The following is an 18211-nucleotide window of genomic DNA, read 5'->3' as shown; positions in this document are numbered from 1 at the left end:
GTTTATGGTAAAAATCTTCCTAGCTTGGCCTTCTGAGGAAAAAGTAAAAAAACAAAATTAGGGGTTTCTGAGAGACCGTCAGGGCATCTGCTAGGTGGAGAGAAAATAAGCTGATTTTAAATGAAAATGAAGCAGGTAGGGTGAGAAGGCCACTGCAGAAGCAGCAAAGACGAGGAAGTGAAAAACAAAACCACTACAGCAAAAATACCTAGGGAACAAACAGACAGAACAGAGACTACTCAAGAGCACATTATTTAGCACTGAAAAGTAGGCAGCAGTGCAAATTGTCAGTGCCTTGTAGAACATAAGGCAGGAAAAGAAACCCAGGAAGACACTTGTAACATCTTGAAGCATCTGGATATGCTGCAAATAGGTGTTATGCAGCCATTTGTAGCAATGGTCCCTCAGCCCTGGAGCTTGCACTATGGTCTCGGCTTCAAAAACTCAGCTTTGCTTCAGGTCTTCATCCTTACCTCCCTCTGCTCGACACTCACAGAAGCGGACAAAAGGGGTGAAGAAGGGGACACTGAGCCCTCCTGGAGGTCCCTTGTTAGGGGATGAGCAAGGGTTCTCCCACAGTAGGCTCTGGGGCTCAAGGCCAGAAGTCAGACAGGCACTGCAGGTCTTGCTGGACACCTCATCCCTTGTAGTGCCTTCAGGAAGGCACACTGAGCTATGCGTCATTCCCTATGTAGGGCTGGAGAGGAGCGCAAATGTATTTGCAAAGTGTAACTGGTGCATGTTACTTCCAATGACCCCAGGGCCCAACATGAGGTGCTGTTTCTTCAGCAGCTAAATGACAGAACCAAAAGCAGAGAAGGGCTGTATCCTCACAGCTATTTTAGGCATAGGGATTTCCTCAGTGATTCCTAGTCCGTAACTCAGCATCCCCTCCCCTTCAGCTGGGGACGGAGCCAGAGCTGCAGTTTGAGATGACTTCTTCCTTCAGATCCCAGAAAGGGGCTTAGAGACCTTTGGCAAAGCCCAGGCAGCAAGAGCTAAGATGTCCCACATCTTTTCTTTTAAACATCAGAAATATTTTGTATTTGAAAAGGAAGTCCAAATTATCCTTTATAGAAAAATAAATATTTGCACAAAATTGCAGCAGCCAGCATTATAAAATGATCATACCCTCACATGACAGCCTTTTCTATACTTGCCTGCATAGTCAATCATTTGTGGTTTATTTTTGTATTTGTTTGTGGCCTAGGGAACAGTTTCTCTGACCTTAATCACAAACGTCTGCCCTGTAACTTTCAGAAGCCTCTTTGTCTCAATAAGGTCAACTAAAGGCATTTGAGATGCCTCATGGCATCTGCCCAGCCTCCCTCTGCCCAAGTCATAGAATCATAGAATAGTTAGGGCTGGGAAGAACCTCAGGATCATCTAGTTCCAACCCCCCTGCCATGGGCAGGGACACCTCACACTAAACCATATCACCCAAGGCTTAGTCCAACCTGGCCTTGAACACTGCCAGGGATGGAGCATTCACAACTTCCCTGGACAATCCACTCCAGTACCTCAACACCCTCACAGTAACAAACTTCTTCCTTAGATCCAACCTAAACTTCCCCTGTCTTCCCTGCGGACTGTCTCATCCCTGCCACCCTTCTGCAGATGACTTGGATACCCTTGTACATCTCTAATGGTATTCAGTACCCGTGTTTTGACAACTAAATTGAGCCTTTCATCTAAAACTTTTCCTGAAACTCCTGCTTCAATAAGGAATAAATGTAGGCCTGCAAATGTGCCAGGAATCCACAAACATGGGGACTCCTTCACAGTGACAGGTCTGCAAACTGCTGTTCTACATTGCTATGATTTTTCCAGTATGAGTCTACATTTGCATCTGTCTCTAAGGGTATTACAGGAAGAACACCTTATTAAAAAAAGGCAGGCTGAGATTATGCAGCAAGGAGTAGTTATTGATGACCCTAGAGAAGACCCAGAATATGTCTAAATAGCAGTAGTATTGTTTCTACCTTTTGATCACACACTGTGCACTAAAGGGGCAAATTGAGCAATGCTCTTAATTTTCTGCATAGAATTTGTCAACAGTGCTGGAGTACTTCATGAGTTTAAGTCCAAAATAATTTCAAATACGGTCTCAGTACTCTAAGGTCAGCAAAGTAATTGTGCATGCCCCTTTTACCCCTCATTTTTGGGTTTAATCAGGTGACTTCAGATATGGGCAGAGCAAGTACTTTACCCTTTTGTGGCATTACAGTTCCCTCCTCTCCATTTGTTTCCAGGTGCTGCTGATGCTTGGTGCCCTACAGAACAGCACCTGGAGCAGCTCAACATGCCTCCCTCAGAATTAAATTATTAGAAAAAGACACAGTTCCCATATTCTTGGCTCTGTTTTTAATTTAGGTTAATAATGGTCTTGTTTTTCCTGTTTTTCTCCAGGTTTCTCTAAAACTAATATTAAAGAGTTAAGTTCTCCACCATTCAAGTCTTGGTCCAGTTGCTCATTTAAGTGAGTGCAATTGGGGCATTTGTCTGGAAACCTGGGTTACTTTAACATCCAGCCGTGAAGAGAATGGGACTCATTTTTTCCAATCTTGGCAAGATGAGCACTCTTAAATCAAAACAACTTAGTCATATTATGAAAGCTGAGACCCTTGCTAGTTTATATTCCTCACTGTGTTTGGGTATTTGTGTGGGCCCAGGGCCAGAAGTAGGCAGAGGGTTTGCAGAAGCAGAGAAGAGATTTTGCAGTGCCGATCAGGACAGCATTTCTGCCTCCCCCAGATGAGTCTGGGAATCATGGCCCCTGGGAACTGCCGCTTAGTGATGCTACAGTTTATACCAGATCTCTATTTACTGGTCATGGTCTGGCTTCCAGGCATCTAAAGGAGACTGGATTTTGATGTCAAGCATCAGAGCTTGAATACTGCTCAATATGTGACTGAGTGGTCAATTGCCCTCCTACAGGCTCTTGCATCTGAAATGATCACAAAAACTGACAGACGCTTTAAAAATTAATAAAGGACAGCAGAGAGGCTTAAACTTCTCTGGCTGAGCAGATGCTAGAAGCAAATTCTGGTTGATTACAAAGATGCAGCAGAGCCATAATAAAGAAATCTGGAATTTTCTTAATTTATCAAATTCTCCCTGTAGATGAGGAGCAAGAGAGACCTGAAAAAGCAGCATATCTCTGTGACCAGCTTCCTGACTTGAACGCGTGGAGGTAGCACAAAATGTTCTCCTTACCCTGCTCTCTCTCGTCCAAATACAGACGCTTATGTTGCAGAATGCAGCAATAGGGTCTAAATAGAATCATAGAATCATAGAATCGTTAGGGTTGGAAAGGATATTAAGATCAGCTATTCCCAACCCCCTGCCATGAAATAGGCAGGGTACCAAGTCCCCAGCAAAACTTCAAATGCCTATTCCCATGAGAGTCGATGGGATGTTAGCTCCTGGAAACTTTGGGTTTTCCACTCTGGAGCACAAGGATTTTAGAGAAGAGGGTGCCAAGAAATATTTAATTTGGAGGACCTTGAGCAACTCTGACCAACGGCACCACAAGCAAGGAGCATGTGCTCTGTGTCAAGAATCATCTGAGGCAAACATCAAAATAGGAGAAGAGCTGCTGACAAACAGTTCGTGTAGCTGAACAGTCTGTCTGAGTGCAGCCAGAAAACAGATGCCTAGAGAAAAGCACAAGCATAAAGCAAGCATATTTCCCCAGCATGTCCTGCCAGCCTCCAACACTTTGTGCCTCAGGCATTTCCCAAGCCAGAGATTGTCTGTTGTATTTAATAGCTGCACAGAGACTTCTCCTCCGCAACCTTACCCAGTCTCTTCTTAAACGATGTGAACATTTAGAACCTGCAACACCCTGTGGCATGAATCCAAGGCTTTAGCAGCTGGCAAACAACGAACTACTTTAATTTGCTATGGATCTTTTACCTGAAGGCCTAACTTGATGTCTTCTAACTCTTTTGTTTCATAGCTATTAGTCATGGTAAACATTCAATTCCCTCACCCCTTAAACTATCTATGACACAGTGACCTTTGTTATACCCATTATATCCCACCTTAGGTTTTCCAGATGAAGCATCCTAATCCACACTGTGATGCCAGACACAGAATCCATCCTTGAACTTTATCTGGTGCCCCAGTACCCCAGCCTCACAGGTCCCTCCATGTATTGTTGGGCTCATGGGAGGATTTCTTGTAGAAAAGTTCTGTTAATTCTTCTCTTCCTCCACATTTATCCATGTGCTCAGTATATGCAATCTTCATGATAATGTTCAATTTACCTTTCAGCTTCACAGAGTCATAGTTGACTCCTGTGGGAGGAAATACCTTTTAAGCAAGAGATTATACATTACCATTTCCAGTCCAGCTTTCAGCTCCAAATTCCTTTACTCTCTTTATTGGCCATTTTGATGCAACTTTCCCTTGCTTTTTCTTATTCTTTGGCAGGGGAAGGGAAGGCTGTTTTACCATGCTCTAAGATTTAACCTGCCAGAGGTTTATGAATTCCAAAGTTCAGGCTGCAAGGCCCTCTTGTGCCTTCATCAATTTGCCCTACAAAAAAGTAAACCAATGTTCAGAAATCAAACAGATGAAGTGCCTCTCTGCTCCTTCCCTTCCCCAGCTATGCTGCGCTGCTGTTACTGTCATACACCAGGCACTTCCTTGCTTGCCTGAGCTTTCCCTTTCTTCTGGGCCCTGGGAAATTCAGCAGATCCCACCACAGTGACACCACTGCTTCCCTGCCAGTGTGAAAGAGAAGTTTTTGTGGTGAGCATAACACAAGGAAAGAAAAAGGGAGAGGCAACCACATTTCAGAGAGAACACCATCAAGGATTCAGGTTTCAGCAGGCAGAGAAGCTGTCAGCCTGAGCTGAGAGGTGGTAGCAGTGGAGATGATACCTTGCTGCCAGATCCCACTGAGAGAGGGCCCTTGGGATGTCCTCCAGCCTGTCAGCTGGGGATAGAGAGGGGAAAGGACTGGAGTTCAGGGGGGATTAAAAAGTAAACCACCAAAACTTAGTTGTCACCTGGGGGACAGACACAGAGAGAGAAGGTTTGGGTCATTTCTGAATACAGCACCATTACTGGAATACAACACCAGAGAGAAGAAAAACCAACACAGTCCTGCCCCAGCAGTGTCCTGTTATGTGATCAGAGATGACCTGCGCTGTCATGAAAAGTCACCAGCAGATCAGTCTTATATTGGCAATGAGTGAAAACTCTTATGGCTCATGATAGATGTATACCTGATTTTCTACTATGCTACTTTAGCAAAGAGGATATTAATGATTTGATTATGTGAAACCCCCCCTCCAGCTGAGTCATCTTGTAGTTCCACATATCACTAGAAGAGCAAGCATCAGAAAGAATCTTCATTTACTAGTGTTCACACATGGATTTTTCACCTCCACAGAGAAATGTGAGGCAGATTTGGCCACTAAGTGGTCGCTGACTTGTAGTCAATCTCCTCAGTCCAACACCTGGATTGGCTGCCAAGTAAAAGGCCTTACTCATCCTGTTAATATCCACAATTTGCATTATCCATAACTACGTAGGCAGAACACCTCAGACTCTTGCAGGAGCTTGGGTAACTCTGAGGGCAGAAGAGAAAAGGAAAGGACAGTATGGAGAAAAGGTTGCAGCTCTACTACCCTCACCAAAGCAGGTGTTGAAGAATTTGCTCCTGTAATTCATGGTGAATAAAATAGGAGATGTAATTAAGGAATGAATCACTACAAAAGTATTGACACTACTGTGGTTCAGTATTTTCAGACCTTCTAGCAGCAGATCTCACACATGAGATCTGAGCTCTGACAACTTGTTATGTGTCACATATATCATGTGTTATTCTCTTTCTATGCTGAAATACAGGTAGCCACTCTGCAGTGCCACGTCACAAGACACATTGATAACAGTAGTATCATGAGATACATGACCATTGAGTAACCAAATACAGTGTAATTCAAGTCCAGAAGTAAGCTCTATTCTTCAGAGTATTTTCACAGCATACAATAATCCAGGAACAGACTACGAGAGCAAAATTCAGGTGCCAGCAAAATGTGATTTGTTATTAATAAATATATAAAAATATCTTTTTAATTTGTCCTGATAATGAAAATTTCATTTTTCATTTAGGGTATAAAGATGTGAAAACACTTGATAAGGCAGCTTATAAACAATAGACTAGCTACACTTACTTTTTATAACTAGGAACTAATTGTTTTCTAAATGTCGTGGTTTAAACCAAGTCCCCCAACTCCCGGAGAGTTAGGAAGGAGAATCCAAAGAATGTAGCCCCCACGGATTGAGATAAGAACGGTTTAATTGATAAGGCATAACACAAAACCCCTACTGCCATTTACTACTACAAATGATAATGATACAGCAAACAGCAAGTGAAAAGAATACAACACCCCACCAGCCACCGACCCATAACTCACTCCACCCTGCCTGGCCGAGCACCATGTGCTCCCTCCTCCATTTTCCTCCAGAGCTCACCCCTCCAGCCCTCTCTCTTCCAGTATGCATCCTGGGCATCACGTGCTATGGTATGGAATACCTCATTGGCTAGCCTGGGTCAGGTGTCCTGTCTCTCCTTCCTCCCAGACTCCCCTCCTCCACCTGGCTGGAAAAAAACCTTGAACACAAACACCCTTAAAACATGCTCAAACCATGACACTAAAGATGTGGTGTCTATCTGCTGAGGCAATCATGTGAACAGAATACATTGAAACTTTTCAAGAATGGCCATTTACTGGATTTAAGAAAAAATATTGTAGGAGCCATCAAATACAGTCAATGAAACATGAAACTGTTAAAAATAGTCATTCCTCTTGGCACAAATCCCTTTTTTATTCTCTCTCATCTTTGAGGATGACTTTTTCCATCTCTACCATTTATGTCAGCTGGAAGCTACAGCATGCAATGTTTCTTTAAAAAACAAAGGAAAATTAATCTATTCTAACCCAAAGAACACATCTTTAGTGCTGGAAAGAATGGTTAAGATTGCTGTTCTGCATTAAAAGTATCAGGGTCATTTATAAAAGCTCAAGGGGGTTATTTTTTTTCAAAGTTCCCACCTTCTGGTCCCTCTCATTCTCTCTCTGGTGACTGCTTAGTAACTTATATTGGCTTAATTTGACATATCTATGGCCAACTGGAGTGTTGCACTCATAATATGTATATATGTAATTGTATGAGTAGAGCCTACTTGGAAAAGATTTCCATTAACTAGTTTCAATTTGAGACGCACCTCTGTGATTGTCCAGAGGACAAAGGAAAAATGGCCCAACATTTCTGCCCAGTTTTTAAAGGCAAAAATAGAGGGAAAACCTGCTCTGAACCCTATAGCTGCACAGCAGGGGTGTGTGAAAATAAACATGCCCCAGCTATTTTATGGAGAAAGCTGATTTAATCTCTTTAATAGCATGCAGTAATGCTGCTCACTTAAATGTATTTTTCTCTAAGCTAAATTTGAATTCTGATGTTTACTGCCTGGCAGTCACTTGAACCTGTCATTATGATTATGCCCTTTAACAGCCATCAAAAGGGCATGAATTTGGCTCCATTCTGGTGCCTGCACCTTAGCAAAGCCAAACAGTTGGTGTTGCTAAAATACAGAGACAAATGAAGAATAGATGTTACAAACTTGCCTTGCATTGGTCTTCTCAGTAGACTGCCTCGCACAAAGGTGTCAAGGCAGGAACATGACAGAGGTTGACAATGTCTCAGGCCTCCGTATACATTTGCTGGTAAAGGCAGAAGTTCTGCTTGTAAAGATTCTCTGTCTTCACAAAATATAAAAAGAGTAGATACCGGATGTGCTAAATGCAAAATTACTATTTAATTTTAAGGGCTGTTTCAAACTGAAGGCATCCTCACTGAAACAGTTTCTGTCAGCCTTTCTCAAAGCCTTTGCCAAGGGAGCGTACTGTATTTACACGATGCTCAGTTAATTTTCTTCAAGTTTCTGCTCCTGTCCCAGACTTCATTCTTCAGTACTTACTATTTCTCTGGCCCAGCTCTCCCTGTCTAACAAGTCATACAAACCCACCTCTCAACACCAGCCCCAGTTTCTTTGCTAAAATCATTCAGTCTCTCCTCACCTCAGTCCCAGTCCCACTTGCCCAAGAAAATTCCTTCATCCTTCTTTTCCCAGTTCTCAAAACCCCACCTTTCCACCCTGTCCCATCTTCCAGGCAGTTTCCATATAATTCAGGTCATCTCCTCTTTCACACTGCCAGAGTGATAAACACCTCTCAGCTTTGCCAAATCTCAGCCTTGCCAGACTACAAGTCCTGAGATTTAAACGTGCCCCTTTTCTCCCTGATCGTGGAGTTGGAGATGTTCAAAGACATGTAACATAGCTAACTTTGGGTGAATTTTAACAGGGAGTTCAGTAAGACACATCCTTGTCCCATAGCTGACTTCTTGGCAAGGCTCAAGCTTTCACTCTGAAGGCCTTAGAGGAGATGAAGAGCAATGGACCATTTTCAAAGGAAAGGTCACCAGGAGTTTAACATGAGCAAAATGACATTTCCACCTAGCTCTATTTACAGAACCAGATGAACCATTCCCACTAACGTTTTCAAAGCCCAGCTTGGGAATCTTCAGTACGAATAGCTAAATTGGCAAAATCAGAAAAAACCAAGAGCAGATTACTTTCCTGGTGAACGCTCTGGGAAGAGTAGCCATGCACCAATTCTGTCAGAGAACTTTTCCACTTAAAATGAACACTGGCAGCCATCCTGCAGTCCAAATGGTCACTGGATTTCTTTTTAATGAGAGTTTGGACCAGCTTCAAGCTTAGTGCTAAAATTAGGTCTTTTACTAAATTAGGTTTTTAGTTTCCCAGTTCAAAGGCTAGCAGAAACCACTTAAGCTGCTACTGAAGGCTACAGTCTGGACCACAATTCTGAGCCCAAGACACCCAACAGAAGCTGTTCTGCATTTTGTAGGAAGCCAGATGAGCATAGCTCAAAAAGGAAAAAATGTCACGCTTCACATCAGTCTTGTGCTGCTAATGGGGAAAATACAGTTCCACATTTCAGGAAAGCCAAGGAATTAGAAAGATGAATACTGAGACATAGAGCTTTGGCTACCATTGCAGTGCATGGTAGTTTAGAGGAGCTTTTTCCAAGAGATCTCCCTCTACAGGACACAAGTTCTTCTGAAGACATTAACAACATGCCAGCCTGACTGATGTGATTCATCACTGCTTTCTTTGATGAGATCACCACATGCTGTTGCAGAGCAGAATAAGCCTCACTGCCTGAGCCTGAATTTTATGGTTCAAGAATCAACAATGTTTTTGCTCAGGAAATTTATAGCCTTTGCCAACCTCAAACTGGAATGAAGACACATCAGTCACATGTTGCAACCTTTCCAGCAAACTCAGCTCCACATGCACTATTTCAGTTTTCTTTTCTGGCCATGTCATTTTGCAAGTAGACATCAGGAAAAAGGTTAAAAGTCAAAACAGACAAGATGTATCAATAAGTTAAATTCAGATTTTCTTGAAATAAGCAGCGGTCTCAGAGTGCCAACTCAGATCATGCAAGACCGTGAACATTAAAGATGCTTGGCTTAGAAAAATTGCCTTTATTCATTTTCCACCAGTGCCCCCTTGAGTGGTTTTTTTTGAGCATTCAAAAGGCAACACTGTACTAAACAGTGCTCTACTCTTTCAGGCATTTAATTTTACTTTTCACGTCAAATATGTTAACTTGCCGTTAAACCAGTGCAGAGGCCCTCCTGAAATTTTAGACATGTGCTTTCTATACACTGTTTTTCTTTTACTTTCACTTCCAGTTAATGATTATGTTTCAGGTCAAAAAGGTCCACATGCGGAAAATAAAAATTTAAAGAGACAGATAGGCAAGGTCATAATCTATAGCAAAGATATTTTGTTTCTTTTTTAATATAGTCATCCACCTACCTGATGTGCTGATGTGCTCATGCACCTACCTTCCAAGAAAAGTTTTACAAGTATTTAATCTCCCCTTTTTCACCAGCATTAATTAATTAGTACAAATGACGATGCATGCTCATCAGTTACCAATATATCGCTTTATTTCTTGGTAGCAAATTAAGGCTTTATAGTGAGATTTGTACAGTACAGGCCAATTTAAACATTAGAAACCTTAAAAACCATGTAGCACTATTCACTTAATTTAGCATAGCCAGAAAAGTAGCTTCTTTTTTTTTTTTTAATAAACAGTTAAATGTTACTAATGAGGCCTTATATTTTGTGAGTGCAAATGGCTCAAAATCCCACCATCCTCAGGAACTGGTTTAACATTTAACTATCCTCTGGGCCATTTTGAGATAAAGAGACAAATAGAGAGTATAGCTGGCTTGGATAAAATATACTGTACTACTTGCTGGAGAAGAATCTCTACTTTTAAAAATACAGAAAGGAAAACCAAAATGGCATTCACTGGCCAAAGGATGGTATCACCTCCTATTAGTCACTGGCCAGTAATAGTAGCAATGACAAATTCATTTTCCATGGCCCTGTTTGCTTTAGTACAATGTGATTTATAATTCAGAGTTGATGACATCCTGTATGTTAAGAAACTCAAGAGCTGGAGGAACGTACATAAGTTACAGGAACTTGTGCAACAGTAGGACAAGTTCCCTCTGCACGGACATGTCCAAACCATTGTTTTTCTGTAATTTGAGAGAGCATTGCTACAAGTATTTCCTCAGCAGTTATGTATTTTTCTCCAGCATATGGATTTTCACTTCATATCAATGATTTTATTGGTGTTGTCTGGAGATGATGGAACTACTGCTTATGAAAACCAGACACGGTGCTTCCCTTCTTATGTTCTCTGCTGAGACGTTTATAGTGCTTGAGCTGAACGTATGAATTCACCTGTCAGTCAGGCGCAGGGGGCCTGCCTGAAAATATCATCACCCCTAGCATGTCTGGCTTTCAGATCTGATTATTACATGTGAAAACGCAGAGAAATGGCTGCCAAAAAATTGTGAAGAAAGTAACCATGAAACGACCGCACGCTCTGGGGAAGGAGGCAATGAGATGTGGGAACCTCCAAACCACTCTTGCTCTACCAAGAGCAATTCAATGAACAAGAGTGACCACGAGAGTACAAGGGGCTCCCAGTGTCACAGGGCAACAAAAGTGTTTTAATTCCTTTTTGAACAGCAGCTGTTTCTCCAGCCTAAGGGAGCACACACAGACAAGGCTCACAAAATCTAGACCTAATGTGAATAACACTCTAAGCCCTTCTGTCCCCAGGGGTGTCATCTAACATCAGGCTAACATCTTTGAAGTCTTGAGATCAGCCATCTATCCTTTGAAATGGAAGGCCACAGGAAAGGGTCAGGTTTTTATGTGTATTAAGGCACATATTAAATTTACCTCAACTCATGTGCCTGGTTTGCTAAGGGAGAGTTCACTGCAGTGGTGCCATGGCTGCTGAAGAGGTACAGCAAAGGAACAGAGACAGACTTTCTGGTGGCAGCCACACATCACAGCAATTAGCACTGCCCTGTGCCAGCTGCTCCACCATGCCTCCGAGAGTCCCCGGTATACTACAGTGCTGTCTCAGCTTGTTGCAGAATTACAACAGCTTCCCAGCCTGATTGCTAGCTATTCCCTTTGCCAGGCCACCAATACCTCAGCTGGTTTCCTTCACTCAGGTGAATATGTCATTACTTATCAGACCCAGAAGTCCCTATCTGCTACCAGAGGGTGGTACTACACATGCAGGAGAGGGCAGATTTAGAAATGAAGGCAAGCAGTGATGATGCACAAGTGACCTGGAGGTGGACTTTCCAAAAGAGTCCATGCATCGGTCTCCAGATTCACTCAGCAGAGTGCTCAGCAATGGCCAGCAGGTCACATTCTGCCTCTATCAAGTATATTTAAGAACATTACCCAGTATTTCCTGAGGGATTAAAATGGATGACTACCAAAGACAAACTACTTGGAGAAAAGAGGATGCTTAATCAGCCATATTGGAAAAAGTTGGGGAACACAGACACATATTGCATAGTCAGCTTCATGAGCACAGCTGGAATTCAGATGTATTTGACACAGCTTAGTAGCATTTCCAAAGAAGGGATTATGTGCTATTTCCTTTGGAGGTAGCTACTGTAGCCTGGGACAAGATCATGACTAATGGAAATGGCACCCCACTGGGGATGCTGAGCACTCATTGCTTTTGCATTAAGGCAGCCTCTCCATGGAGACTCACCACACCTTTAAAAGTGATCATATAAAAAGCAAACAAAATCGTCCTCTAGAAACTCCCCTCACCCACAACATACAAGAAAAGCTGACTCCCGTGAGCTATAGAAAAGACAGCATTACTGGATATGGGAGCATGTGTTTATACATCAGTGTTTTTAATACTGTATTGTAATGACAGGTGGGGGGTGTCCTTTCAGAAGAAGGCAGGGTTGGTGTGCTCTATAATACAGCGCTTGCAATGTCGTTTAACAAATCGCAGAGCATCCACAGAGACATCGCAGTCCTGCACGTTCAACATCTGCAGGTCAAAACAGTTGGCAGCTACAATCTGCAGGCCCTGCCCGGTGATGCTCTCACATGATTTCAGGCTCAGGCGCTTCAGGTTGAAGCAGTTGAGGGCTAGAAACTCCAAGCCGGTGTCTGAGACCAGAGGGCACTTGCCAATATCTAGTGATTTGAGTTTTGTGCAATTTTTGGCGAGGTACTCCACACCATGGTCCGTGATGCCCTCGCAGCCCCGCGCGTTGAGGTAGCGCAGCTTGCTGCAGTATTTGGCTATGTAACGGATGCCCACGTCTGTGATCCGGCCGCAGTGAGCGATGCTAAGGTATCGGAGGCGTGACTCCAGCTTGGCAATCTCCCTCATACCAAAGTCACTGACAAAGCGGCAGTCACTCACACTCAGTTCCTTAATGGACGTGCAGTAAATCATCAGGTAGCGGAGACCCTCGTCGGTGATGCGGACACAGCGGCGCAGGTACAGGTGGGTCAGTTGAGTGCAGTGAGCGGCAATGGTGTGCAGTCCTTCGTCCTCGAGGACGAAGCAGTCTGTCATGTCCAAGTAGCGGATGGAGATTTGTTTCCCATGTAAAGGAGACAGCTTGATGGAGGCTTCGCGAGTCAGACTGATGCATGTTACTTTGGAGCAGCCTAAGTGGAAAAACAAGGTAAATTTAAGCAAGCAGTAAAAACAAATCACAGAGCAAGGTGGGCATAAAAAAAATCGCATGCTGGAGGAGATGAAGGTATATCTTCAAGGTGCACAAGCAGAATCACCCTGACTAACTAGTCTGGATTTGCTGTGATGTGTCCCTGCACCAGAAAAAATAACAAACTCCATTGGAACCAGTGAGGTTGTTTTGGGATTTTGAGCACCAGCAACGTGATAGACCGATTTTGCCCATATCGTAAATGCAAAAGGATGGTCCTAGGTTTATCTCGGAACAGTCTATGATCTGTTTCTGCAATACAAACCCAGTGACAATTTGTGAAAATGGTACTATATGATAACTTAAGCAGCTTTTTTGATCAGAGGCAGTCATTGCTGACTAGCTGAGTCTTTAAACCAGCATCAGAGGCTCTTTCATCGTCCAACCCCATTAGAAAGAAGACAGACCCCACCCACCCTCCAAAAAAGCATATGGAGGACAGATGTGAATCCTGCATTCTGGGAAGGATACAAAACTATGGCAAGACTATATACTTGCAGAAGGGTGGAGATTTGGGTAACATAAGGAGAGCAGGGAGAGTCAGCAGGAGCCAACAGACTGGTAGGGGCATGGGAGGACATGGACAGATGCAGAAAATGACTGTTTCGAGTGAGAAAGGCTGGCTATGAATGGAAGTGACTAGAGGACAAACACCAGACCTTGCAAGAGAAGATAAAGAGCTAGATTAAAGGGAAAAACATGCCGACAGTCTTTCCCCCCTTTTTGACCTCCACTCTGTGCATGGTGGTGAAGGAAAGCTTTTTTACTTGGAAAGTGCTGTTTCTGCTACTCTGCAAACTGGCAGGCTCGGGCTTCTGAAGGGGAATTCTTTTCTGTGCCAAGCTCAGCTGGGCACACTGCATCAGCATGGCTAGAAACAGCTGCAAGGAAGAAGGGAGGAAAGATCTGCTAGAGGTCAAGGCCTGATAGTTTTAGCCATAAATGTCTAATCAGACAAATTCTGCAGCTTATGCCTAAAGAGGTCCTCTCAGATAGGGATAAAAAGCTTTTTTGGCTAAGTGAAAAGGAAGGGAGCACAAGGCTGAGGAGAATGTTCTGTCTGCTGTGGATCCAAGAAGGGGGAATGCTTTAATGACTGAAATTAAAAAGTGAATGGGTCAGAAGTCTTACAGCAGGGTTGCAGTCACATACATCAGTGTGTAATCAATGTTTTGACAAGCTCAGTACTGCCTTGTCTAGTTACTTTGACTACACTGTAAAACATTTAATGGGAAGGATATTCAAAATTATTTCACCAGAAGAAGTCCATGTTGATACAGAACCTCTTGATTTTTAGGCAAAACGACAGGTTCCTGTGTCTGAACCGATTTTTCTGTCGTAAATAATAAAAAATGTAAAAACAAAACCTTGTAACAGGATTTTCCATAAAATATAACTGATTTTAAAAGGGAGGAGAAGCCTCCAAACAGATTGAAAAAGAAAGTTGGCCCGCATGTTAGATAATAGCTTGCAGTCAAGCTCAACCAGCTTCGAGAGATATCTCAGACCTGCCCACAAAGTGGATGCTGAAAATGACAGAACTTACGTTGTGTAAAACTCTTAAAGTTAATATGAACATCTGGTTTTGACATTAAAGATTTTGATACCTTACTGCTGCCAAGGAACCATCCAAAGGGGAGAGGGATTCAGATAGATATACAACTGCGAACTGGGTTTTAATTAACTAGCTACAGTTATAGCGCCATCCCCCAGCATGTGTACCTAGCTTCTCTTGCTCAGTATGAAACCAAATCAGTGAACCACTTCAGAGTGGTTTGAGAACTGCTTGAGTGTATGGGTGTAAGACTTGTCCTCCTAACTGCAGACAGAAGGAAGGGAAAAGGGGATCCTGCTTCCAAAACATCCTCCAAAATTACTCACAGCAGAATGAAAAAATGTGTACTCAACACAAGATCCCCAGAGATCAATTACCCTAGTTCATGTGCATGCACATGCGGCAAAAGTCATGTCTGAACCCAAGCACCCTGACTTCTGAGCATGTTCAAACCCAGGATTTTTCACTTGCCAGCTCCAAAACAAAAGGACAACTTAGAGAAACATGAGATTAAAATTGCTTTCCTGCCCTGTTGATGAGACAAAATTCAAGGAAAACAGGTATTTTACTTGCCTTCTACATACTTTGGACCAAACTGATGAGATCTTAGGGCCAGACACCATCTTCCAGTTCTGAAAGTAACTGGCTTGTGGAAAACAAGTGAAGATAGACCCTAAAGGAACCTATTTCAAGATCTGGCACCATCCTTTCATTTTCCCTGCTTTTGAAAGGAGTCACCTTTAGTATACAGGATATCTATCAATAGGAACTGTGGACTAAAGCATTTTCAGCCATCTACAAGCCTTCAGGTACCCTCAGTATGTCAGTTAATAGACTGATGTGCCAAAGCAGTTCATCTCAGCGATTCTACTTGTCCTGTTTCTCCAGGTCCAGAATGTTTGACCACCTCAACTCTTCGTGCCACCCTAGAAAGTGCAGTAAGTAAGAGCATAAATATGACAGGGATACAGACAGCCTTCAAAGTCATGTGTAGTTCTAGGTCTTAATGACACAGACACATACATTTTCTCCTAACATTGGAGATTCTTCAACCTGAATGTGAGGGTGGAAACCCAGAACTAATGTTAGTATGTACTGACAATAAGCAATTCTTATGCAAGGACATTGTGAATAGGCTTGCAGAGACTCCTTACAATCTGGCTGTTTCAGAGACCAATCGCAAAAAGTTAATAATTCTGACATTTCTACTTAGTTTGATGCCTTCCATGGCATTCTGCCATCCTAGGAATACTAGGTGAAGGATAAATCAGTTAAAATAAAAGGCAGAAAAAAGAAAGCAAATCAGTGTACCCCAGATAGGCAGCCTTGGAAAAATGAGTTTATCTGGGTATCAGTAACTCAATAACATTGCTTCCTCTCCCCACTTTATCCTGCTTGTTGCTATTAACACCTCTGCAATAGCAAATCTGGTCCAGCTGATTAATAGCAACATTAGACTGATAACAAGTGAGATCACAAAATAATACTGAACATAACATTTACCTCAGTGTTCTGCTCGGCTGCATCTTTTCCATTAAGTGCCAGCCTGTTTTCAGAGAAATTCTGTGTGGCTGACCTTGAGAAAAAATACCTATTTTTGCCAGAGCAGGTCTGAGGGAAATAGCCTAAAACATTTCTGCTGATCTAAACAGCTGCGGTGAATCATGATAACTGGGCAAAAGGAAAAGGAGAAAGCCACTAAGCAAATATATGCACTACTGAAGAATTAAGAAAAAAAAAAAAAGGAGTCTAAGCTAGCTAAGTCTCATTAAAATAGCAATGGAAGCAAGGGGACCTTGAAGCTTGGGATGACAATTGATATTCATACTCAGACAGAAGCCTAGCATTGATTCTGAGCTCCTTTTCAAGTCACTTATCAGATTACAGAAATATACATTATGTATATATATATAATCTGCTTATGAATCATATATATATGTGAAAAAGATAAAACAAGTTTTGCTGAAGTAACTCTCCTTCACCATACAATGTAGCACTGACTGCAATGTGGGCCCCTGTAAGGGTGCTTTGTGTAAAAAATCTATAAGAAGTACTTGTGCTGTTTGAATGGGCCATCTCTATTAGCTCGGCTCCATCAGCAGAAATCTGGCCACTGAGGCATTTGGGCTGGCATCTGGGGCATTGAGATTCTAGCGGTGCCTGTCTCATCAGTGCTGTGTTAGGAGACTGGCATTCCTACTTCAAAAAGCAACACAGAAAGGGAAAGTGTGCAGGTGTGGGGCCAGGGGCTTGACAAGCATGAGGCTTTTAGAATCAGAGGCATCTGTACTGAAATATTTCCCATTACCTGACACATCCAGGTGTTCCAGGTTTGGGCACAGTGACACGACATCAAAGACTGCCTCATTGGAGATGTTGTAACATCCTGATACCTCCAGCCTTCTCAATTCTGGACAGCACTGGGCAATGGTGTAGAGTCCTCTGTCTGTGAGCCGCCTGCAGCCACTAACAATTACCGTCTCCAACATGAGACATACGTTTGGTGTATCCTGACAAAGCCTCCGGGTCAGCACTTTAAGAGCCCTGTCTACGTTGATTGTCTCGCCGGTCAGGCGAATAGTCCTCCAAAGCCGAGGGTCCCAGGCAAGGTTATACCAGCGGCGGCACACACGGGCACAGCGGCACAACTGGTTGGTGGGCAGGAAGGAGAATATCTGGATCATGGAGTGGTCAGGCAGTCGGTCTATATTGGCCTGTTCTTTCTGGTGCTTGGATGCCAGCCGGATGAGAGGATGCGTGAGACGGGTTGGAGGCGGCGAGTGGACCATGGCCACTGTTTCCCCAGTGACTGAGGATGAAGACGTTGACGACCCCCTGCCATTCTGGAAACCAGGGGAATTCGGTGGAAATATTAATGCTGGGCTGGGTGTGCTGAGCGTTCGCATGCTCAGGTCGGAGTCTGGAAGACAAAACACATGATTTCAGTAACCGGTGGGCAGACACAGACCTCCCTGAGCAGCACAGTGCCCCACTAGCCAGCTTGTTCATGGAACATGATGGGCTTTGGGGTTTGTTGGGGGTTAAGCAGTCATCTTTACCAGTGAAAGTCAGAAAATGTATATATCAGAATCTACCATATACTGCAACAACACTGTTCACCTTAATGTTGGGTACACAACAGAGATGTACCCCTAAATGCACTGCCAGAGCCATGCTAGCAAAGAAGAGGCTGCACATCTGAGCCCTGTAATGAAGAAAAGACAACAATGGAAGTCCAGCAGCTCTAATTCTTTATGCTCCCAACTAAATACTGCAAGAAATGAGTATATTTGAGTCACAGGCTTTTTTTGAGTAACTCCTCATACCCTTGGCACTACCCAGTCAGCTGTTAGCTGTTAAGGGAGGAATACTGTGGTCCTTTACCTCTCAGCTCCTTCAGCCATTCAGCCAAAGAAAGGCTCACAGAAATGCTACTTCTCTCACCAGACCTAGGCA

The 18211-nt window shown here is 43.2% G+C and overlaps 1 protein-coding gene across 1 annotated transcript; it reads right to left on the bottom strand.

Moving 5' to 3' along the window:
* Positions 1-10044: 10044 nt before the first annotated feature.
* On the bottom strand, positions 10045-17671 carry FBXL7 (F-box and leucine rich repeat protein 7). Its single transcript, XM_034069361.1, has 2 exons — positions 17064-17671; positions 10045-13141 (listed from the first exon to the last, which is right to left on the bottom strand). Exons 1-2 carry the CDS (start codon positions 17659-17661, stop codon positions 12405-12407), a joined length of 1335 nt encoding a protein of 444 aa, XP_033925252.1. The 5' UTR covers positions 17662-17671; the 3' UTR covers positions 10045-12404.
* Between the last annotated feature and the right edge of the window lie 540 nt (positions 17672-18211).

This window comes from Melopsittacus undulatus, chromosome 1 (genome assembly GCF_012275295.1).
Source record: "Melopsittacus undulatus isolate bMelUnd1 chromosome 1, bMelUnd1.mat.Z, whole genome shotgun sequence".
NCBI lineage: Eukaryota > Metazoa > Chordata > Aves > Psittaciformes > Psittaculidae > Melopsittacus > Melopsittacus undulatus.
Note: the sequence above shows the minus strand (reverse complement) of the source record. Positions and strands in the feature narration are given on the sequence as shown.